At 34.1% G+C, this 25,521-nt stretch overlaps 2 protein-coding genes across 2 annotated transcripts in view; both read left to right on the top strand.

Moving 5' to 3' along the window:
- Window positions 1-4: 4 nt before the first annotated feature.
- On the top strand, window positions 5-17,067 carry mios (missing oocyte, meiosis regulator, homolog (Drosophila); the record flags this gene model as incomplete). Its single annotated transcript, XM_073846987.1, is given in 15 exon segments — window positions 5-43; window positions 45-450; window positions 453-538; window positions 540-959; window positions 961-1,032; window positions 1,034-1,259; window positions 2,800-2,898; window positions 3,064-3,318; window positions 8,290-8,459; window positions 8,578-8,643; window positions 8,725-8,883; window positions 10,184-10,336; window positions 11,898-12,102; window positions 12,186-12,315; window positions 16,094-17,067. Coding segments are annotated over 15 exon segments (2,577 nt in total), but the record flags the coding sequence as incomplete, so codon positions are not given.
- A 2,639-nt stretch (window positions 17,068-19,706) lies between these two features.
- Window positions 19,707-25,521, top strand: part of glcci1b (glucocorticoid induced 1b) — a 23,238-nt gene continuing 17,423 nt past the window's right edge. Inside the window, exon 1 of the mRNA XM_073847933.1 lies at window positions 19,707-20,111. Within this exon, the coding sequence (XP_073704034.1) occupies window positions 19,835-20,111 (277 nt within the window). The 5' untranslated portion in view covers window positions 19,707-19,834. The remainder of the gene's footprint in view (window positions 20,112-25,521) is intronic.

Raw genomic sequence — 25,521 nt, 5'->3', positions numbered from 1 at the left:
CCGATATGTGATCTGTGACACTGAACTCAGTCTATATCGAATCGGACCTGCAGGGAAGCTCAGAAACCAAAGCTGGCTCTCTTCCCCTATCCGAGGACACGGCGGCCACGCTGCTGGCCATCAACTCCGACACCCCATATATGAAATGCGTGGCCTGGTATCCCAAACATGAGCCAGAGTGTTTGCTAGCTGTGGGACAGGCCAACGGCCGAGTCGTCCTAACCAGTCTAGGACAGAGCCCCAACTCAAAATGCAAGGAGCTGGTGGGTAAAGAGTTTGTACCGAAGCACGCTCGACAATGCAATACGCTCGCATGGAACCCGGTGGATAGTAACTGGCTTGCGGCTGGTTTAGACAAACATCGGGCTGATTTTTCCGTTCTCATATGGGATATAAGTAGCAAGTTTTCTCCTGAAGCAGTTCCAACTGAGAAGGTTCGTCTGTCTGGAGATTTGACTCTGGATCAGTGGTGACCAAGCCGCTCTACGAGCTCGGACAAAACGATGCATGTCTTTCTCTTTGCTGGCTTCCACGTGGACAACCAAAAGTTGCTACTGGCCGGGATGCACCGAAATCTAGCCATCTTTGACTTGCGTAACACCAGCCAGAAGACGTTTGTGAACACCAAAGCCATTCAGGGCGTCACTGTGGATCCTCATTTTCAAGATCGCGTTGCGTCTTTCTTCGAAGGCCAGGTGGCTATCTGGGACTTGCGCAAATTTGAAAAACCCGTCTTTACTTTGACGGACCAACCTAAGCCTTTGACTAAAGTGGCATGGTGTCCCACACGCATGGGTCTGTTAGCCACGCTCACGCGGGACAGCAATATCATCCGGCTGTACGACATGCAGCACACGCCGATGCCGTTCGGCGACGAGGTTGAGCCCACCATCATCGAGCGCAGCGTTCAGCCCTGCAGCGAGAGCATCAGCAGCAGCTTCGCCTGGCACCCCGTCAGCCCAGAACCGCATGGTGGTGGTGTCGCCCAACCGGGTCATGAACGACTTCACTGTTTTTGAGCGTATATCGCTGGGCCTGGAGCTCTACCACCTCGCTGATGTGGGCATGCGGGCGGCACTTGTATGAGTGCGCAGAGGACGCCGGTCAGGGGGCGGCCGCCGCTGATAAGGACATCGCCACTAAGATGAGGGAGCGAGCGCAGTCGCGGTACGGACACGATACCGTCCAGGTGTGGAAGAACCACGTGCTGGCCGGAGGAGACGACCCGCAGCTGAGGTCGCTCTGGTATACACTCCATTATATCCTTCACTGCAGCCCTGGGGCGTTACAGGGGACGTTTGAACTTTTCAAAGTGTGTTATGTCAAAGTTATTGTTGAAGGTTTACCTAAAAACCAAAGTATTTCTGACTACTTCTTATATGACTTTTGATTACATATGTGACCCTGGACCACAAAACCAGTTTTAAGTAGCACGGGTATATTTTAAGCAATAGCCAAAAATACATTTCATGGGTCAAATTATCAATTTTTTCTTTTTTTCTTTCATTAGATGTTTTGTACATAGATATTTAGTAAATTTCCTACTGTAAATATATCAAAACTTAATTTTTGATTAGTAATATGCATTGCTAAAAATGTCATTTGTACAACTTTAAAGGCGATTTTTACGTTTATATATAGCTTTAAGGTAAAAATATATACAATATAGTATATACTTTTATTACTACTATTATTATTATTATATCATTATTTAACAAAAAAAAAAAATATATATATATATAATACTAGTACTAATAAATGCATGTATAGTACTCATTATAGATATTTATTTACATATAATTGTAATGATAATAATAGTGATAGTAATTTTGACTACTATACTATAGTTTTGACTACTACTATCATAATCAAAATCATATAGTAATTGTACTATATAATAATGATATTTACAAATAATTATTTTATAATACAAACTGTTATATTATTATTATGTATTATTATTATTATTATTATTATTAGTATATATATATATAACAATAGTAGTAAATATTAAACACATAATTATTTATTTATTTGATTGTGTATTTTCTTAACTGACTTTTGATTACATATAATAATACAATATGTAAATTATTTTTATATTATTGTTAGATTATTATTTAGATTATTATTAGTATAAAATAGTTATTTATTATTATTATTATTATGGCTTTAAAATTTAAAATTTATTTTATTATCTGACTTTTGATTACATATAATACAATATGCGATTTCTTATAATACATACTTTTACTGTATATTAGATTATGATTTATATTATCATTATGTAGTTCATTATATATATATATATAAAACAACATTTATTTATAATTTATAATACAATTAATTTTAGATTATTATTATTAACATATTATAATAATAATAATTGTAATAATTGTAATAATTGGTGCATTTTATTATATTATTCTATTTGATTTATTTATTATATATTTGTTTTTTTGTAATAATAATAATAATAATAATAATATAATATTGATGAAATAAAATTTAAAAATAGGCTTAAAAAAGGCTTAAAATATTGAAAATAATTGCAGAAGATTTTTGATAAATTTTTCATAATTATACTGTAATTTCACTTTCAAAAACAAAGCAAAATGCATTGTCCAATCTAGTGATCAGTTCTTCCTCAAAACTGCTCATTATATTTTATAAACTAAATGCAGACATACAATTCTTATGAATTTATTTTTTGTGAATCCCTGGAGTCCATCTTTGTCATATTCTTGTTCATATGGTCTTGTTCTATGTGATACCTCTATATTTCCTATGCAAGTTTACTTATGAAACAGTACACTGAAAATGTGGAACAGAAGCAACAGAGCAATAAACAGTCGCTCATCTACTCAGGCATCAAAAACATTGTCAAGTCCAGCTCTGGTAAGTTTGAACATCACATTATCTGTGAATATAAGTGCGCAAAACGTCTTTGCTCTGTAGTCTGTACAGTAGAAGTATTTCTCATAGACATCTGCTAAATGCCTGAGTCAGCCTCATGGTATCTGTCACTGGAGGCCCTCTAAAGAAATGTCTCTCTCATCTCAGGCACTACAGAGACGCGGCGCTGCTGGTCGGGTTCAGACAGGCAGACTGATGTACCGCGGTACCACAGCGAGGAGCGCAGTCTGGCCCTGCAGCTGTGTGGCTGGATCAGTCGAGGGCCCGACATTGATGTGGAGCCCTTCCTGAAGTCTCTGGAACAGGAGGGCGAGTGGGAGAGAGCTGCTGCTGTCGCCCTCTTTAACCTGGACATCCGACGAGCCATTCAGATTCTTAATAAAGGAGCTTCAGCAGAGAAAGGTACAGGACTGGACTGGAGGAACATTTTCCAGCCAGTGACAGTGACTGCAAAACTCACAATCTCACAAACAAAACATGTCAAGAACTGGCCCATATATATACACTACCAGTCAAAAGTTTTTTAACAGTAAGGTTTGTAATGTCTCTTCTGCTCACCAAGCCTGCATTTATTTGATCCAAAATACAGCAATAGTATTAATATTGTGAAATATTTGTACTATTTAAAATAACTGCTTTCTATTTGAATATATTTCAAAATGTAATTTATTCCTGTGATCAAAGCTAAATTTTCTGAATCATTACTCCAGTCTTCAGTGTCACATAATCCTTTAGAAATCATTGTAATATGTTGATTTTATTATTATTATTATTATTATTATTATTATTATTATTATTATCTATATTTAAAACAATTGGTTATTTTTTTCCAGAATTAATTAAAAGATCCAAAGATCAGCATTTATCAGAAATAAAAAGCTTTTGTAACATTATGTGCTGAATATATACAATGTCTACTTTTATGTAGCAAGGATGCTTTAAATTGATCAAAAGTAATGATAAAGACATTTATAATGTTACTAAAGATTTCTGTTTCAGATAAATGCTGTTCTTCTGAACTTTCTATAGAGCTTTAAAAAAAAGAATATATATAATTAGCATTTATAATACTAATTTAAGATTATTATTTACATATAATAATAATAATAATTATTATTATTATTAGTAGTAGTATTATTAGTATTAATAATTATTATATGATTTATTTTATTATCTGACTTTTGATTAAATATAATACAATATGCGATTTCTTATAATACATACTTTTACTGTATATTAGTTTATGATTTATATTATTATGTAGTTTATTATATATATATATATATATATATATATATATATATCAAAGAAACCTGAAAAAATTTAAAAATGTTATTTCAAAGCTGAATTTTTAGCATCATTACTCCAGTCACATGATCCTTCAGAAATCATTCTAATATTCTGTTTTGCTGCTCAAAAAACATGTATTATTATTATTATGTGGAAATCAGCTAGTAGTTTTTTTTTTTTCAGGTTTCTTTGATATATATATATATATATATATATATATATATATATACAGTGGGGATCGAAAGTTTGGGCACCCCAGGTAAAAATTTGTATTAATGTGCATAAAGAAGCCAAGGAAAGATGGAAAAATCTCCAAATGGCATCAAATTACAGATTAGACATTCTTATAATATGTCAAAAAAAGTTAGATTTTATTTCCATCATTTACACTTTCAAAATAACAGATAACAAAAAAAAAAGGGCGTCTGCAAAAGTTTGGGCACCCTGCAGAGTTTATAGCATGCACTGCCCCCTTTGGAAAGCTGAGACCTGACAGTGTCATGGATTGTTCTCAGTCATCGTCTGGAAAGACCAGGTGATGTCAATCTCAAAGGTTTTAAATGCCCAGACTCATCTGACCTTGCCCCAACAATCAGCACCATGGGTTCTTCTAAGCAGTTGTCTAGAAAACTAAAACGGAAAATAGTTGACGCTCACAAAGCAGGAGAAGGCTATAAGAAGATAGCAAAGCGTTTTCAGATGCCAATATCCTCTGTTCGGAATGTAATTAAGAAATGGCAGTCATCAGGAACGGTGGAAGTTAAAGCAAGATCTGGAAGACCAAGAAAAATATCAGACAGAACAGCTCGCAGGATTGTGAGAAAAGCAAGTCAAAACCCATGTTTGACTGCACGATCCCTCCAGAAAGATCTGTCAGACACTGGAGTTGTGGTACACTATTCCACTGTAAAGAGATACTTGTACAAATATGGTCTCTCTTCATGGAAGAGTCATTAGAAGAAAACCTCTTCTACATCCTCACCACAAAAATCAGCGTTTGAACTTTGCAAATGAACATATAGACAAGCCTGATGCATTTTGGAAACAAGTTCTGTGGACTGATGAGGTCAAAATAGCACTTTTTGGCCGGAATGAGCAAAGGTACGTTTGGAGAAGAAAGGACACAGAATTTAATGAAAAGAACCTCTGTCCAACTGTTAAGCATGGGGGTGGATCAATCATGCTTTGGGGTTGTATTGCAGCCAGTGGCACAGGGAACATTTCACGAGTAGAAGGAAAAATGGATTCAATAAAATTTCAGCAAATTTTGGACGGTAACTTGACATCTGGTAACACATCTGTGAAAAAGCTGAAGTTAAAGAGAGGATGGCTTCTACAAATGGATAATGATCCTAAACACACCTCAAAATTCATGGTGGAGTACATCAAGAGGCGTAAACCGAAGGTTTTGCCATGGCCTTCACAATCTCCTGACCTCAACATAATTGAAAATCTATGGAAAGACCTTTAAAGAGCAATATGTGACAGACAGCCCAGAAATCTCAAAGAACTGGAAGACTTTTGTAAGGAAGAATGGGCAAAGATACCACAAACAAGAATTGAAAGACTCTGGCTGGCTACAAAAAGCGTTTAAAGCTGTGATACTTGCCAAAGGGGGCAGTACAAGATATTAACTATGCAGGGTGCCCAAACTTTTGCAGATGCTTTTTTTGTTTTCTGTTATTTTGAAAGTGTAAATGATGGAAATAAAATCTCACTTTTTTTGACATATTATAAGAATGTCTAATCTGTAAGTTGATGCCTTTTGGAGCTTTTTCCATCTTTCCTTGGCTTCTTTATGCACATTAATACAATTTTTTACCTGGGGTGCCCAACACTATTGATCCCCACTGTATATATATAAAAAAATACTGTTATTAAGATTATTCATTATTTTATTTTTATAGTTATTTTATAGTCATATTTAATATTATACTTTTTTTTCCTTAATTTTAAATGTTACTTTTCTATTATACTTTTTACTTTTCTTTTTATTTGGGTAGAAATGTTACCTACATGACTAAGTGCCACTTTCAAGATATATATATATATATATATATATATTTTTTTTTTATTTCTTTTGATTTTCATATAGATAGATGTTTGTGTTCCCCCAGAGGATTTACAGAAGGTCGTGTGTGCTTGGTTGAACGTTGCAAGTCATTAGAAGCACTGTGTGAAATCCAGGCCTGTCAGCTGCCTGTTTGCAATCAAAAGTGTTTCTTATATACTAAAAGACAAAAACCTGGCTTACATTACACAATGATAGCTGTTTAATATTAAATGCCCTAGAGCTGCAGATGCATACGCCATATGGGGCTGTTTGCTTATTATTCATAATTGCCTGTTGTTTGGGTTTTAAGCACAATTTGTTTTGGCTCTGAGGTTTTTGAAAACAGATGATTATAAGGGTGTGTTTTTTGACACCTACCACCACAAGGCTTTTTGTCTTTGTGTGCGTGTGTGTATTTTGTTCACACTTGTCCAAACAGCATATGATGTTCTTTTTTCCTTGGAACACAAAAGGAGAATTATAAAAAATGTCTACATGGTTCTCTTGCATGCAGTAAAAGCATATGAGCTGAAAAGCAGTCCATACATCTTGAGTAATGAAATATTTTAAAGGAGAAGTTCACTTCCAGAACAAAAATTTACAGATAATTTACTCACCCCCTTGTCATCCAAGATGTTCATGTCTTCCTTTCTTCATAAAGAAAGTTTTTTGAGGAAAACATTTCAGGGTTTCTCTCCATATTGTGGACTTCTATGGTGCCCCCGAGTTTGAACTTCCCAAATGCAGTTTAAATGCAGCTTCAAAGTAGGGATGCACAGAATGTTCAGCAACAGAAATTATTGGGCCGAAAATAGCAAAAAAAAAGTAAATGCATGCAGTAATGCAGCAAACATGTCAGCAGTGTAGAAGCATTTAAAACTGTCCGAGAAAGATGCAAAAATCATTACAAGCACAAGACTGTTTAGTATCGCATCCATGACTCTCTTCCATGAGAAAAGAAAGGGGTGGTTGTTTTTGGTTACTGTATGATGACTGAAATCATGAAATAGCCTTAAACCATTAGTAAATAAACTACATTCTGACAGTCCAAAGTCCAAAGCAGAAGGGAAATCTGCATGATGAGAATCATTCATAAATCTGCCGCTATCAGCAAAAAGTAGTACTGAGGTCTTCTTGCAGGTTTCCGCAGCAATCTATTAATACATCTATTATAACATTCTCCTTTGCTCAGCAAGGCTACATTTATTTGTACATTAAAAACACATGCCTGATTCAAGAAGGGGGTCTTAAAAATGGCCAAAGAATATTATTTTACTTAATTATTAACTTATTAAATTTAAATTGTGTGTGTTGGTAGGCTGTAATGTCCACTAGAATGTTAAAAATGTTTAATTTGTGTTAAATAAGTATTTTTAAATTGTTGTATTTTTTCTTTGAAAAGCAAGACAAAACTGTAAAAAGCAAATATTGCTTATGCCATGGTGAAAAAAATTGTCAAAATACATGAGGGAAAAAACACGAAAAAATGTGTTCGGTAATCGGCCTTCATCCCAGTGTGTAATTTTCATTTCGGTGCATCCATACTTTTAAGGGCTCTGAACGATCCCAGCTTGATGTGTTTTTTTACAAAAAAGTTTCTATTCATATACTTTTTAACCTCCAATGCTCATCTTGTCTAACTCTGTGTGTACTCTGTGTATTTCAGTTTAAGATAGTTAGGGTATGTTGAAAAACTCCCATCTCATTTTCTCCTCCAACCTCAAAATCTTCCTACATCGCTGTTTAAATTTTTTTTCCGGAAAGGGCGTTTGATCTTCTTTGCACGTTCACTTTGTAAACACTGGGTCGGGACTTCTGCAGCGATGTAGGATGATTTTAAAGTTGGAGGAGAAAATTAGATGGGAGTTTTTCTGCATACCCTAAATGTCTTGAACTGGAATAGAGCACACGCAGAGCTAGACAAGGTGAGCATTTGAGAAATGTCATATAAAGTCACAGTAGGTTTCAGGAAACCTAGTGCACAATTATTTTGAATGACATTTTGGTTGTTTGCTTTATGTTGTGATCAGGTGATCTGAACTTGAACGTGGTGGCCATGGCTCTGTCAGGCTACACTGATGAGAAAAACTCCCTGTGGAGAGAGATGTGCAGCTCTCTCAGACTCCAGCTGAAGAAGCCATACCTGTGTATCATGTTTGCCTTCCTCACCAGTGAACCTGGTGCCTATGATGCCGTCTTGGTATGTTAATAAAACGTATTAATATTCAGTGTTGTACTTAATTAAAAATATGCAATTGTAATTACTGAATATTCAGGTTTGTTCTTTATTTAAAAAAAGTGTGTTCTTTGTTTTCCAGTATGAGAGCCGTGTGGCTGTCAGGGACAGGGTGGCCTTTGCATGTATGTTTCTAAATGATGCTCAGGTAAGACTCGCTCACCCCTGAGTTTATCCAAGCGTGTGATGTGCAATATATATAATATACTGTCATTTTTCATCCTTTAAGTTACCTCGCTATATAGACAAGCTGACCAATGAGATGAAGGAGGCTGGTAATCTGGAGGGCATCTTGCTGACAGGACTGACAAAAGATGGAGTAGATCTTATGGAGAGTTATGTAGATCGAACTGGAGACGTGCAGACGGCCAGTTTCTGCATGCTTAAAGTAAGGAAATGTCCAGAAACAGAACAATGCATGATAAATACAACATTTAGAAGATACTTTTATCCAAACGGATAGCATATACAATTGAAGTCAAAAGTTTACATACACCTCGTAGAATCTGTAAAATATTTATATTTTGACCAAAATAAGAGGGATCATACAAAATGCATGTTATTTTGTATTTATTACTGACCTGAGTAAGATATTTCACATAAAAGACGTTTACATATAGTCCATAAGATAATAATAATAGTTGACTTTATAAAAATGACCCTGCTCAAAAGTTTACATACATATACTTTTTTCTGTTGTTATCTTGATGATCCACAGCTGTTATTTGTTTTGTGATAATTGTTCATGAATCCCTTGTTTGTCCTGAACAGTTAAACTGCCTGCTGTTCTTTAGAAAAAGCCTTCAGGTCCAACAAATATTTTGGTTTTTCAGCATTTTTGTGTATTTGAACGTTTTCCAGCAATGATTGTATGATTTTGAAATTCATCTTTTCACACTGAGGACAACTGAGGGACTCATTTGCAACTATTACAGAAGGCTCAAACACTCACTGATGCTCCAGAAGGAAAAACAATGCATTAAGAGCCAGGGGTGTAAACCTTTGAACGGAATGAGGACATTTTTCTTATTTTGCCTAAATCTATTTTAGGAGCGTTTGAACCTTCTGTAACAGTTGCATATGAGTCCCTCAGTTGTTCTTAGTGTCTCAAAATCATATAGTCATTGTTGAAAGGGTTCAAATACACAAAAATGCTAAAAAAAAAAAAAAAAAATGGGCGACATGAAGGACTTTTCTGAAAAACAGCAGGCAGTTTAATTGTTCAGGACAAACAAGGGACTCATGAACAACTATCACTAAACAAAAAAACACAGCTGTGGATCATTCATAACAACACAGAGAATCAAGCGTATGTAAACTTTTGAACAAGGTCATTTTTATAAATTAAACTATTATTTTCTCATGTGGACAATATGTAAATGTCTTTTATGTGAAATATCATATTCAGGTCGGTACCAAATAAAAAATAACATGAATTTTGTGTGATCCCTCTTATTTTGGTAAAAAAAAATTACATTTTGCAGATTCTGCAAGGTGTAGGTACTGTAAACTTTTGACTTCAACTGTAATATACAATGGCAGGTTTATTAGACAACTAGATTAGAAAGCTAACTAGAAAAGAGTTAAAATACTGTTGTTAAACCATAAAAACTGATGTGGATCGATGTCCGCCTCACAGTTACCAGATTAAAAGGGGTAAATGTTGATTGTGGTGTTTGTGGTGGCAGGGCTCCCCAGGAGAGGTGCTGAAGGACCCTCGGGTGCAGTGCTGGATCGAGAACTATCGCAACTTGTTGGACGCCTGGAGGTTTTGGCATAAACGGGCTGAATTTGACATTCATAGGAGCAAATTGGATCCCAGCTCAAAACCACTTGCACAGGTTAGAATCAAGCTGTTGTTTTTATTTCTGCCAGTTGTAAAGTTTAGATTATGCATGCTTGGTATAATCACTGACGAATATGTATCAGGGTCAGTATTAGTGATTTTTAAATTATTGATCTGATTGGGCCAGTGATAACTAGATACGTACATATGTATTACAAATACTGAAAAAATATAGTATAGTGATGTATAAAATTGTTTATGAGCATAAAAATAAAAATATTTAGCGTTGCATCCCTAGTTTGGAATTTTGGTAGCAAACTAATTTCTGATTTCTTCTATTTTTTTTATTTAATAACTTACTTTAATAATTACTTTAATAACTTATGTTACAAATAACTACAATATATAATATATGTATATATATGTGACCCTGGACCACAAAACCAGTCTTAAGTCGCTGGGGTATGTTTGTAGCAATAGCCAAAAATGCATTGCATGGGTCAAAATTATTGATTTTTCTTTTATGCCAAAAATCATTAGGAAATTAAGTAAAGTTCATGTTCCATGAAGATTTTTTGTAAAATTCCTACTGTAAATGTATCAAAATGTAATTTTTGATTAGTAATATGCATTGTTAAGAACCTAATTTGGACAACTTTAAAGGTGATTTTCTCAGGATTTTGATTTTTTTGCACCCTCAGATTCTAGATTTTCAAATAGATGTATCTCGGCCAAATATATATATATATATATTTATAATTAAAAAAAATATTATAAATTAAAAAGTAAAATTATATTTGTATATGCATTTGGTAGCATACTTATTTCTGATTTCTTGTTTTTTTTACTTAATTTTTTATTTAATTTCATTTAATAACAGCAAAATTTATACATTTTAAATTTAGAATTTAGGATTTTTGGTTGTATACTTTTTTTGATTTCTTGGTTTTGTTTTATTTAATTTACTAACAGCGAAATGTGTCATTTTGGTAGCATACTTTCTGATTTCTTCTATTTTTTAAATTTAATTTTATTTAATAACAGCCAAATTTATAAATTTATTTGTTGAAATCATTTTTTTATTTACCTTTATTTTATATGTATTTGTTTAACTATTTGTTTTAAATTATTACAAATACTGTAACAATATTGTATATTAATTTTGAAAAGATTTCATAAGCATAAAAACGCAGTGCAGTGCATCTCTAGCTTGGATATTTATTTTATATACATATATTTATTTTGTATTGCATATACACATACATATATCATTAATTAATATAATTTTTGGTAACATACTTAATCTTACATTTTGTTTTTATGTTGGCTGTCTCTGAGTTTTTCTGTTTTATTCCATAAATATTTTATTTAATAACAGTAAAATTGTGACAGGTTAAAGTATCACTACAATATATAAAAGGTAATATATATATATATATAATTCTAGATGGGAAAAGGTTATTTTTTTAATTAAATTTTGTATTGTTCATAATATATATAATATTGTATATTTAGCAGTGCATGTCTACCTTCCTTTGATATTTAATTGAATATATATCATGAATTAATATAATTCTTTGTACCATACTTAATCTTATGTTTTGTTTTCTGTGCAGGTGTTTGTGAGCTGTAACTTCTGTGGAAAGTCTATATCATACAGCTGCTCAGCGATGCCACATCAGGGCCGTGGATTCAGTCAGTACGGGGTCAGCGGCTCACCCACCAAGTCAAAGGTCACCAGTTGCCCTGGCTGTCGTAAACCACTTCCACGCTGTGCCCTCTGCCTAATGAACATGGGCACCCCTGTGTCCAGCTGCCCAGGTAACAGATGGACGTTTTTAATGATATACAATACCATAATGTAAACATATTCAGCTCACCGTGAGACTCATTCATCTTATCAGGCACAGGAAAAGCAGATGAGAAAGCCGATCTCACACGAGACAAAAAACTCGCACAGTTCAATAACTGGTTCACCTGGTGCCACAACTGCCGGCACGGTGGTCACGCGGGTCACATGCTCAGCTGGTTTAGGTAAGAGTCATATTCACCTATATTGCGGTATGTATTTGATGACCTTTTAATTACAAATACACTATTCAAAAGTTTGGGTTTTTTAAAAGATGCAAATACTTTTATCAGGGTTCGTACAAGGTTCTTTAAGTGCTTGAAGTACTTAAATTTGACTTTTTGAAATTTAAAGCCTGGAAAACCCTTGAAAATAGCAATATTCCTGAAGAGGAACTTGAAAAGTGCTAGAATTATTGAGAGACAATGTATCTATGAAATAAGTGTCTAAATTTGTCAGTAAGCACATATATTTTCATGAAAAAATTCACACAATTCAAAAGACATCATACCTTTTTCGCTTATTTCAGTTAATGTTAGAAAACAATCGAGCTAAGCAAGTAGTAGTACTGACAGTGTCCTGTAAACATGGCTGAAGACACAAAAAGAGGAACAGATTAACCAAATCAATTGAGTCAACTCATGACTTCGATCATTCATTTCAAGTGATTCACTAGCAAAAACCAGATCAAATTTAAAAAGTCATTCATTTTTGAATTTCGGCATAGCTTGTAATGATTTTAAAAAGCACAGTGATGGGGGAAACTGAGCTTTTTGAAACTAATCGAATGTTAAACCATTGTGTCACAAAATGATTCACTGTTTTGAAGCGCTGTAATCAGATCGCATATCACAATTTAGATCAGATTTAGATTGGAACTTTGCGCATTGTGAATCATTTGATTCAGATCAGGACTTCAAAGTGTGTATTGCGAATCATTTGATTTCGATCGTAATGGGTTTTTGAATCATTCCGTGAATTAAATGATTCAAATCAAATGATTTGCGATACATGATTTGAATTCCTGATTGGAATCAAATGATTTGTGATGCACAAAGTTCCAAGCTAAGTCAAATGATTCCTGATATGAAATGATGATTCTTAAATCATTTATTCAGATCGGAACATCAGAGCGTGGATCGCGCATCATTTGGTTTAGATCGGAATAGGTTTGTGAATCATTTTTGCTAATTGAATAATTCAAATCAAATGATTTGCGATACATGATTTTAGTGCCTTAATGGTTTCATGTTTTCTACTGTTTAAGAAAAAAAATCTGAAAAAAAAAACATTTGCATAATCGCTCCAAAATCCTGATCTGAAACAAATGAATCGCGAAATCACACTGAAGTCCTGAGCTGAATAAAATGATTTGCGATTCAAAGTTCCATCTAAAATAAAAGATTCACAAACTCACACCGAAATTCCGATCTAAATCAAATGATTCGCAATCCACGCTCTGAAGTTCCGATCTGAATAATAATTTGCGAACCATCAATTAGATCGGGACTCGAAACATTTGACTTAGATTGGAACTTTGCACATCACAAATTATTTATTTTTGATCGGAACGGGTTTGTGAATCATTTTTGCTAATTAAATAATTCAAATCAAATGATTCACGATACACGATTTGAAGTCCTGATCGAAATCAAATGATTCGGGATACGCATTTGCTGATCTGAAATAATAGTTTGCGAATCAGAGCGCAGATTGCGAATTATTTGATTTAGTTCAGAATGGCTTTGTGAATCATTTTGCGAATTTAAAGATTCAAATCAAATGATTTGCGATGCATGATTTTAGTTCCTAATTGAAATCAAATGATTTGGGATACGCATTTGCTGATCTGAAATAATAGTTTGCGAATCATTTATTCAGATCGGAACATCAGAGCACAGATTGTGAATTATTTGATTTAGATCGGAGCAGGTTTGTGAATCATTTTGCAAATTTCAAGATTCAAATCAAATGATTTGCGATACATGATTTTAGTGCCTTAATGGTTTCATGTTTTCTACTGTTTAAGAAAAAAAATCTGAAAAAAACATTTGCATAATCGCTCCAAAATCCTGATCTGAAACAAATGATTCGTGAAATCACACTGAAGTCCTGAGCTGAATAAAATGATTTGCGATTCAAAGTTCCGTCTAAAATAAAAGATTCACAAACTCACACCGAAATTCCGATCTAAATCAAACGATTCGCAATCCATGCTCTGAATTTCCAATCTGACCAGATTGTGAATCATTCAATTCTCGAACCCGCTCTGAACTTCCAAACTGAATCAAAAGATTTGCAAAAACACTTCGAAGTTCTGATCTAGATCAAATGATTCTGAATAAACGATGTGCAAACAATCATTTCAGATCAGAAAATGCGTATTGAATCATTTAATTCGCAAAATGATTCACAAACCCATTCTGATCTAAATCACTGACCCACGATACACGCTCTGAAGTTCCAATCTGAATAATAATTTGCGAACCATCAAATAGATCGGGACTCAGAGCGCGGATCGCGAAACATTTGACTTAGATTGGAACTTTGCACATCACAAATTATTTATTTTTGATGGGAACGGGTTTGTGAATCATTTTTGCTAATTAAATAATTCAAATCAAATGATTCACGATACACGATGTGAAGTCCTGATCGAAATCAAATGATTCGGGATACGCATTTGCTGATCTGAAATAATAGTTTGCGAATCAGAGCGCAAGTTCTGTTCTAGTTTGGAACATCAGAGCGCAGATTGCGAATTATTGGATTTAGGTCAGAATGGCTTTGTGAATCATTTTGCGAATTTAAAGATTCAAATCAAATGATTTGCGATGCATGATTTTAGTTTCTAATTGAAATCAAATGATTTGTGATGTGCAAAGTTCCAAACTAAGTCAAATGATTCCTGATATGAAATGATGGTTTGCGAATCATTTTTCAGATCAGAACTTTAGAGCGTGGATTGCGAATCATTAGATTTAGATCAGAACGGGTTTGTGAATACTGTCGCGAATTAATAATTCAAATCAAATGATTTGCGATACACAATTTGAAGTCTCGATCAAAAATAAATAACTTGTGATGTGCACAGTTCGGTGTGAATTTGTTGTCTTTTGGTTTAGATTGGAACTTTTATTCAGCTCAGGACTTCAGTGTGATTTCGCGATTCATTTGTTTCAGATCAGGATTTTGGAGCGATTTTGCGAATGTTTTTTTCTTAAACAGTAGAAAACATGAAACCATTAAGGCAGTAGAGTTATAAAACAAAACAAAGAAAAAAGAAAAACTATACACAAATACAAATACCTTAAGAAAATTAACCATGGTTTTACTATAGTAAAAGTCTAGTGTACTTAGTAATACTTTAGCACTAATACTTTGCATGTGCTTTATTTTAGCAAGTTTTATTAGTATATCTATTTCTCTTATTTTAAGAATTTGAAATAGAAGACATTGTTTGATAATGGAGATCTCTGATCTTTTTCAAAGTCCGTGGAAGTCCTGGAATTTAATTTTACATTGTTTGTACGAACCCTGTTTTATTCAGCAAGCATGCTTTTAATTGATCAAAAGTGACAGTAAAGATATTTATAATGTTAAAGAAGATTGCTATTCTAAATAAATGATATAAGATGCAAAAATATTAGTTTCTTGAGCAGCAAGAAGAATCATGTGACACAAAAGACTGGAGTAATGATGCTGAAATTTCAGCTTTGCATCTCAGGAATAAATTACATTTTAAAATATATTCAAATAGACAACAGTTTTTTGAAATGGTAATAATATTTCACAATATTACTGTTTTTACTGTATTTTTTATCAAATAAATGCAGCTTTGGTGAGCATGAGATGTCTTTCTAAAAGCATTAAAATATTTCCAAATCCAAACTTTTGAACTCTAGTTTATACTATCAAGCATAACATTTTAAGTGCAACAACGTTGTCTTTTTTTCTTTACAGAGACCACAGCGAGTGTCCTGTGTCGGCCTGCACTTGTAAATGCATGCAGCTGGACACCACAGGCAACCTGGTGCCTTCTGATAGTGTATAAAGGCCTTTCTGCCTTTGTTTTCTAACTTACACCTCCCACATTACTACAAACCAGCCACCAACATTAGTACTGTAAGTGATGACGGCAAAGTTCTCACAGTTTCAGAAGTTAACGACGAGCATATGTGTCTTTTTTGAAGCGGTTTACACACTTTACTGGTATTAAAGTTGACGACAGGTGCTCTGTTGTCGCAGGAACTAGAGCAGTTAGCTTGTTAGGATTATGTTACCCACCCACGGACAGTTGTGTTTCCTGAGACGTCCGACCTTCGCGAGAATGTCTCACCTATGCATTTGTGGTCCAATAGCAGGAGTTTCTGTGAATAAAAGTATCTCGGTAACAACTTTAGAAATGGGGAAAGAGAGATTACAATAATTTCAACCTGAGGAATGTTTTGTCTATATTTTAGGAAGTGCTTTCACACGGTCTACTTCCACTACTTTCCTTTGAGTTTAGCTATTCATATTCTTTTATTATCCTGTATTTATTGGATATTACTCCATACTGAACCTCAGCCAGCTGTGGAAAATTCGATTTGTCAGAGATCTACAATATAGCTCAAATTAACTGGAAAATAGTAGTGTCTGTTCAGTTTGTTTTAAGAATTGCTTTTAACAAATAACAGTGATTTTTGTCGATTTTTGTTGTTTAATATGTGTAGAATTAACATTAGTTGCAATTTTGGATGCAAAGGTAATGCTGTTTTGTAGTGTTTACCATAATTTATTGCACAATCAATGCAACAGCTTAACATCCTAACTATTTAAATGATTGTGTCTTTATATTTTGAAAAGCAAAAAACGTCCATTGAGGACTCATGTTATTAAAACACTTTTTGAAGGAGTTTTGGATGTTTTTTCTTTACGCAACTAAATAATGAGACATTTTTAAGTTAATAAACCATGATGAAGATATGCAGTAGCAGAAATTAAGAGATAAACTGTTCAGTTCAAGTTTCAGATCTTTATTTGAATACATGTTTGAGTCATAGTTCATCTAGAAAAGCCTAATTTAGAACTATATTTTAGGACCAAGTTTTTTGCCATCGTGGCATTTTCATAACAATAAAGCCATTGAGTTTGTAGTCCTGAGACCAGAAAGACAATTTGCATTACGAGACATGGGACTCTTGACTTTGCTGTTGTTTTTGTGCATAGCTTTTTTGGGATTCATGAGTAATGGTAAAATATGGTCTGTGGTTAACATTACTTGTCGAGACTTTCACGTTTTGTTCTGCAACGTAAATTGCAGTCATACCTCCGATTCACTTTTGAGCTATAGCTGTAATTTATGGTGTAGAACAAAACAAAAAGAAATTCCTGAGGGGGGAACCCATGACAACGGTCTTTGGATGGAAAATGTGCTTTGTCATGAGAACTAATAGCATTTTGCTATCAGTGGTATTATACAGAGCATCACACTGTTTTTGAGTCTGAACAAGAACACAAATGTGACCCTGGACCACAAAGCCAGTCTTAATTAGCAATATTTGTACATTGTATCGGTCAGAATTATAAAAAATTTTTGGCCAAAAATCATTAGGAAATTAAGTAAAGATCATGTTCCATGAAGATATTTTGTACATTTTCTACTGTAAATATCAAAACTTAATTTTTGATTAGTAATATGCATTGCTAAGAACTTAATTTGGACAACTTCAAAGACCATTTTCTCAGTGTTTTGAGTATTTATGCACCCTCAGATTCCAGATTTTCAAATAGTTTATCTCAGCCAAATATTGTCCTATCCCTAACAAACCATACATCAGTGGAAAGCTTGTTTGTTAAATTATTTGACTTATTTTTTATTATATAAATCTCAATTTCAAAAAATTGACCCTTATGACTGGTTTTGTGTTCCCGGGTCACAAATGAGGAAGAGGGAAAGGTGTTTGGTTAATGATGACTTTAAAGTTGGCTTATTTCTCACACAGTTTACATACAACAACTTTCTTTGTGTATCCACCTTATTCTTCAAAGCGAAAGCCTATGGGCGAGACTTCTGGTTCTTTAGCCACTGTAGGGAAAAAACGAGAAGAATAACAACATGCAGTTTACCTTAAAACTGTTTTTTCTACAAACCAGTGTGTTCGTAATTAAGATATTAGATTAAGAATAATATGGTAAAACACAACAGTTTGCGATATCAAGTAGCAAAACGTGCTGTTTTTGTACAGATAGACACGGATGTACAACAGCATTTTAGTGCCATGTTAAAAAATAAAAAAAATATGTGATTAAAGTCATATTTTTGAGAGTGAAGTCAAATGTTTCGCATATAAAGTCGAAATGTTTTGAGAATAAAATCAAAATGTTTTGAGGATAAAATCGAAATGTTTCGAGAATAAAGTCGAAATGTTTCGAGGATACATTCGAGGAGAACACTTTGACTTTATTCTCCAAAAAATATTTAAACTTTATTCTCGTGATTTCAACTTTATTCTCGAAACACTTTGCCTTTATTCTTGAAAAACTACGACTTTATTCTCTTAATATTTTGACCTTATTCTCTTAACATTTTGACTTTATTTTTGTAATATTTCTACTTTATTCTCGAAACATTTCGACTTTATTCTGGAAACACTTAGACTTTAATCTCAAAACACTTCGACTTTATTCTCATAATATTTTGAATTTATTCTCATAATATTTTGACCTTATTCTCATAATATTTCAACTTTATTCTCATAATATTTTGACTTTATTCTTGTAATATTTCGACTTTATTCTCATAATATTTAGACTTTATTTTCGTAGTATTTCGACTTTTTTTCTCATAATATTTCTACTTTATTCTCATAATATTTCAACTTTATTCTCGTAATATTTCGACTTTATTCTCATAATATTTAGACTTTATTTTCATAATATTTCAACTTTATTCTTGTAATATTTAGATTTTATTCTCATAATATTTCGACTTTCTTCTCAAAACACTTCGACTTTATTCTCAAAACACTTCCAACTTTATTCTCAAAACACTTCCAACTTTATTCTCAAAACACTTCGACTTTATTCTCATAATTTTGACTTTATTCTCGAAATATTACGACTTTAATCTCATAATCTCTTAAATTTTTATAATGGCACTAAAACGCCCTGGTATGATGAGATCGGAAATCATGCCTATCAAATTTACAAATGCCACTCAAACAGGAAAGATACGGTAGATTAAAATTATGTTTCTGTCACTTTTGGAGCGTAACAGATGTAGTTTATGAGCTTTTGCGTTCTGATAGATTTTTCTTTAAGATATCTCAAGAAATGTTTTTCAGAACGTAAACAAAACTCCTACACTTTCTCTGTTCAGAATAACAGACAACATAAAAGGCAGCGTGCCTGTTTTCCACGCAAAATTAAACTCCGCCCTAGCAGATAAAACCGCAATCTCATTGGCTTAAATATTGGCAGAAGCCAATAAGAAGCGAGGAGCTCTAGTCTCTGCTCCAATCAGATTCAACGCGCAGGAGTCTTCCGCCCGCCCACTGCTTTTACTGCAACACATCTGTCAGCGCACAACACTAGAGAGTTTGGACCTGCTTCTGAACTTAACATTTCCTTTTTGATTCAGACTTTTACAAGGAGCGACAGGCTCGTACGCGCAGGATAGTTTAAGAGGAAGCGAAGTGTAATAATAGCTCGGCTTTTCGCATGAACACGTTTTCAGTTCTCGTTCTGGAGTTTATTGTGTTTCGTGCGCGTTTACGCACAAAGTGCAACAGTATCTCCAGACTTAAGCCTGTCTCTGCCAGTGTCCCTCTAAGATGGAGTGATCAGACGAAAGCAAGTTCATTCTCCTCTTCTAAACACAGCAGAAGCCCTTCATCATCATCATCATCATCATCATCATCACATGCTGCAAATATGAAGCAAATCACTAAAAACTCCAGAATCCCTTCAGAGAGTCACTTTATAACAGCAGGGAGAGGTAAGCTTTGTTTTTGCAATTTATGAAAACACTAACAGCAGCATATTATTTTGTAAATACGTAATGTATTTGTAATTTTAACCTCTTTTTATTACAGTTACTGAGTTTGTGGTAACACTTTACAATAATGTATGAACTAACGTGAACGAACAATGAACAATACATTTATTACGGCGTTTTTTAATCGTTGTGAATGTTAGTTAATAAAAATACATTTTTATTCATTATTTGTTTATGTTAGTTCACATTGTTAACAAATACAACTTTTGGTGTAATAAGTGCTGTAGAAGTAGTGTTCATTCTTAGTTCATGTTAACTAATGTGGTTTACTAATGAACCTTATTGTAAAGTATTACCGAGTTTGTTCTTAAACCCTTTTCATATGTGTATATTTCATGTTTATACACATATGCAACTTGTGAGCTTGATTTAAGTCTTATTTGATGAATGTACTGTCTTTCCTCAGGTTTTATAGATATTTGAATATGATTTGAATAGAATCTGTTATGTGCAATTGGGGTTAAAACACTGAATAAAACAACACTGTTGTTTATTATAGCCTTTGTGTAAATAAAATGTTACCCATTGTCATTTAATACAGATTCACTTACAGTCAACTGTTCAAGATTCTGTACCAGGAAAATGAGAAATGATTAGGAAATTGAAAGCCATTGTATTTGATCAAAGTTAGAGTTAGGATCGAAACTAATACTAGACCCATTAAGATCCAGATCCAGACCAAGATTAGACCCCCTGAGACCTCGATTTAGGTTAACACCACATTTCTGTGGTCATCAGAGATCTCAAGACCTTGAGATAAAGACTGCAACTTTATGTGTGTGTGTGTGTGTGTGTGTGTGTGTGTGTGTGTGTGTTAATGTACATGCTTCTTTCTTTTTCTCTTTCTTTCTTTCTTTCTTTCTTTCTTTCTGTCTTTCCGTATATTTTGGGTATTTCAGAATGTTACAAAATGTTTGTAGCATATGAACCACAGACCACTTTATGAACCATTTTGTAAAGTACCATGTTTTTTTCAGTTTATTGCACTTAATTTTAATTGGTCAATAGCGTCATTCCACATTTATATTTCATTATAATGACACTAACCTGCATAATTGACTGTTTTCACCATCAATTTCCTACACATTATCCATTATGTATTGCACCTTTAAAAGCTTCCTCAGATGACAAATACTGTTAAAAAAAGACAAATGAAGAATTGGATTTTTAAAGTTAAATTATTCTATCTAATACACTTTGAGAGTTCAAAATTAAGAGCTCTAACCAGTTCTTGACTAAGAAAACATAAGTCACAGCACTCAACCCTCTTTTTATTTGTGGCATACTGTCTCAGTCTAAATTACATTTACACTGGTGTCTTAGGAAGCCAAACAAATTTGACAATGACAGTAATAGCCAACTGGACTGCAAAATAAATGAAAATTAGTGTTTCGTAGGTATATTATTTTTGCTTTACACTAAAGTATGAAAAGTACAATACTTCTTTCCTAATTTCTACACTTGAAAGAAATACTTTAACTGCTAGCTATCAGCAATTCATTCTGCACTTTTAAGCTTTTATTTCGACGGAAATGACAGTAGAGCTTTTATTTTGAAGGAAAACTCCAGCTTCAGTGAAAACAGGCTTACAAAAACTAGTGAAATGCTGTAATCATCATGCCACGAAAATAAAGCTTAACCGGTGGCCGTTGAACTTCCCAAACATGCTCTAAACTCATGCAATAAACAAGTTCACTGCATTCACTGTGAACTGAGCCGTTCTGAGGCACGGAAAACACCAGATCACAAGCTGATTGCCTAAATGAAGTGCACTTTTTTTACTTTGAAACGTGCAGCGAAAACAGAGATTAAGCCATATCAATTTTAGTTTGTTTGACAGGTACAAAAACACAACCTTAAAGACATTTTATGTTAAAATAAGAAGTGTTAATATATTTTAAACACTACACATTTTGCCCAGAAGACCTATCATTTCATAATGTCATGTGACCACGATAATATCATTACATCTCTATTCGGAAAGGCATACTATCATACTACTCTTCTGCAATATGCAGTATATATACTGTGCGCAGTGTTTTCTGTATGCATGAAATTCCAGAATAACCTGCGACGTTAGTCAACATTTAGAGTAATGTTGCTTCCCAGAATGCAATGCTCTCAACTTGACCTTCCATTTCAAGTGTGAACTGGAAATGACTTCAGCCGTGACCTTTAAAGCTGATCTTTTTAGGGCCCGAGCCCAAAAGGGCGAAGGCCCTATTGTTCTTCTAAGGATTCTTATTTTTTTTTTTTTTTTTTTTTTTTTTGTTAACCTTCCGGGCACTTAAGGGGGTCTTAACATACTCAAAAACTCTTGAAAATTTGCACACACGTCGGAATCTGCGGCCATCAGGACGTCACAGAGGCTGGTACCGGGGCGTGGCAAGGGGACTCTACAGCGCCCCCTGGAATTTTGAGGGCCATATAGCACACATACTTGAACGTACACATATGAAACTCGGTACACATATAGAACTCATTGAGCTGAACAACTTTTGTACTCTATGTCATTTTCTCAACGCAACAGGAAGTGAGATATTTAGGGCTGTGTAAAAAGCGCATGCTCTGGAATTTAACGTACTCCTCCCAGGATTTCCATACGATTGTCACCAAACTCGGTCAGCATGATCTCAAGACATTGGGAACGCTAAATTGCGAGGGGATTTTTGATATCTCGAACGGTTTGGCCGTGGCAAGGCGACAAAGTTATGGCGAGAAATGAGAAACAGGAAGTGTCTCATAACTGTTGCACACATTGCCGGATTCTGATGAAACTTCACCAGATTGTTCGTTGTATGATGCCGATTCCATAAACGTGACTATTATAAGTCAAAGTTATAGCGCCACCAACTGGCAGCAGTAAGCGTGTCATTTTCAAAATGCTTTGAAATCAGCCTCTTAATTTTACTTGATTTTCTTTAAACTTCATCAAAATCATGTCAAAACACGGCCGATAAGAATATGTAAAGGGGTCGATGATAAATCAAATGCTGTTGCCATGGCAACGTGTCAAACTTTAAAATTAGATTCCTGTCTTTTCGAGGCAGATAACATGCTAAGAATTTCATGAAACTCAACGCACACATCAATATTAATGATAGTTAGACACTGGCAAAAGGTCATAAATGGGCGTGGAGCAGGCACTCTATAGCGCCATCTTTTGACAAAAGTTGGGGGGTTAGTTTTTCCTACAGTCACCAAACTCTGTACATATATTGTTCTCATCAATCTGGACAACTTTCTAAATTAAACTCATTAGCTAAGACCAACAGGAAGCCGGATATTTCCATTTGAATGTGTTTTTTTGGAAAAATCAGGCTGTAAACAAATTCACACTTCTTCTAAGAACAACCAGCTATTCACACCAAACTTTTTTAACATGAAGAGAAGATTCTGAAGATGTTAAATTGCGAGCGGATATTGGATATCTTGAACGGTGTTGACGTGGTGATTTTTTAAAGATGTAGTAAAAAACATAACCGTCATTTTTTTTATATCTTCAAAGTGCAGCATCCAAACTCTTTAAAACTTTTTTCACACAGAGATCTTATCATTCTGAGCAAGTGGTGTAAATATCAATTTTATACAAGCTTCTATGAATTAAAGAAAATTAAAAAAAATAAATTAGAAACCTGCTGTCACTCTGCCTGTGCCTGTCTGTGTTCAGTCACCATTGAGTCACTGAAGAGTGACTGAAGGGGGGAGGGGTGTAAGGGAGAGAGACCAGTGGAACATGCTGTTTTGCTTAAGACCATCTTTGAGGAAGATGCACATTGCTGTAGCGTAATCGACATAAATATGTCTGATATTTTGAGAAAATATAAAGGGTCATTAAATCTTTCATTGTTTGTATTTTGCAGTTGTTGTTTTTTATTTATTTTTACTGAACTGTACCATGAACTTGTCCTATTCAGTCACATAGCAAAAGATTAAGAAAAATACAACTTTTAAGCATGAGTGATTTATCTTCATTGTAGACAATATTTTCATAGTGTTATTTATTGAATATAAAATTATAATAATTAAAAATTTCAAGACAAACTTTGACAACAAAACAAACTTTGCTGTTATCTGTTCAAAACATCCGAAAACCATCATTTGAAGATCAGTTATATATATATCGCCCCATTAAAACACTCAACTTGATTTTTAAAGATATTTTGAAAGAATTAAGCGTTTATAGAGCACTTTATTGTGTATTGCTGTACACCCACATGAACTGTGTTCATGTTTATGTTAATTCATAGTACATAAACTAAAAGATACTAATTTACCTTTAAACAATATATGAATACTTTTTTTTTAGCTTAATATTAATTAACATTAATAAATGCTATTTAATTATTGTTCATGTTAACTAATATAGTTAATGTTAACAAATGAAACTGGATGGCAACATTTTATATATTGTGTGTATGTGTCTCTGTGTTGATTTTCAAGTGTAACCCTTTCAATTCAGTAAACTTAAAATCCAAACAAGCAGAGGGTTACTGTGAATGCATTTGCCAACTTTTCCTAATTGATTCTTAGTTATGTAGCGCTTAAGAGTGATGTCTTATAACAGGAGTCACCAGCAAAGCAATATCCACATACAAATTGTACAGATAGGTAACGATTTAAGCAGAAGTGGTGAATGTAATGCAAGCAATAATAACATTTTGTTATCATCATGAATTACATGTTCTTATCATCATCATCAGAATATAGGGAAAATGTTCACATTTGGTTCACAGTTGGCATTATCTGAAGTCCTTGCAGGGGATTAGGTTTATAGCAAACTCCTCCTAGACATTTAATGAAATCAACATTATATTTGGTCAGTCTGATCTAGAGGCCTTAGAGATGTTAAATTGTGAAGATCTTGAGTTTCAGTGGCGGCCTGACAAAGTTTGATGTTTCGCCATGGACATAGGTGTAATAACTCAGCCATAAAATGTCTGATCTGCCTCAAACTTCAGAGGTTTGGTAAGAGTCCTGGCCTGAAGACACCTAAAGGCCAATATTCAGATATTATCATAGCGCCACCTGTTGACACCAGGATATATCATATCTTTCACTAACTCAAACATACCAAGGTCAATCTGCACCAAACTTCATATGTTTGATAATAGTGCTGGCCTGAACACATCTACATGCCATTTATAGGCATAGCGCCACCAGCTGCCAATGGGAAGTTTGGCACATTTAAATGACTTATGACATATTTCTCATATATTTACTGTATTAAAAGCATACTGCCCACCGTTTGCTGTTTTCCTAAAGCCACCGGTCGACGGTGAGCCCGGGTGCGAGGGCCCGTTCATCGCTGCTCGCAGCTTTAATTCTTCATTTCTTATTTGATCTGTCC

Source organism: Garra rufa, chromosome 9 (assembly GCF_049309525.1).
Source record: "Garra rufa chromosome 9, GarRuf1.0, whole genome shotgun sequence".
Lineage (NCBI taxonomy): Eukaryota > Metazoa > Chordata > Actinopteri > Cypriniformes > Cyprinidae > Garra > Garra rufa.
Note: the sequence above shows the minus strand (reverse complement) of the source record. Positions and strands in the feature narration are given on the sequence as shown.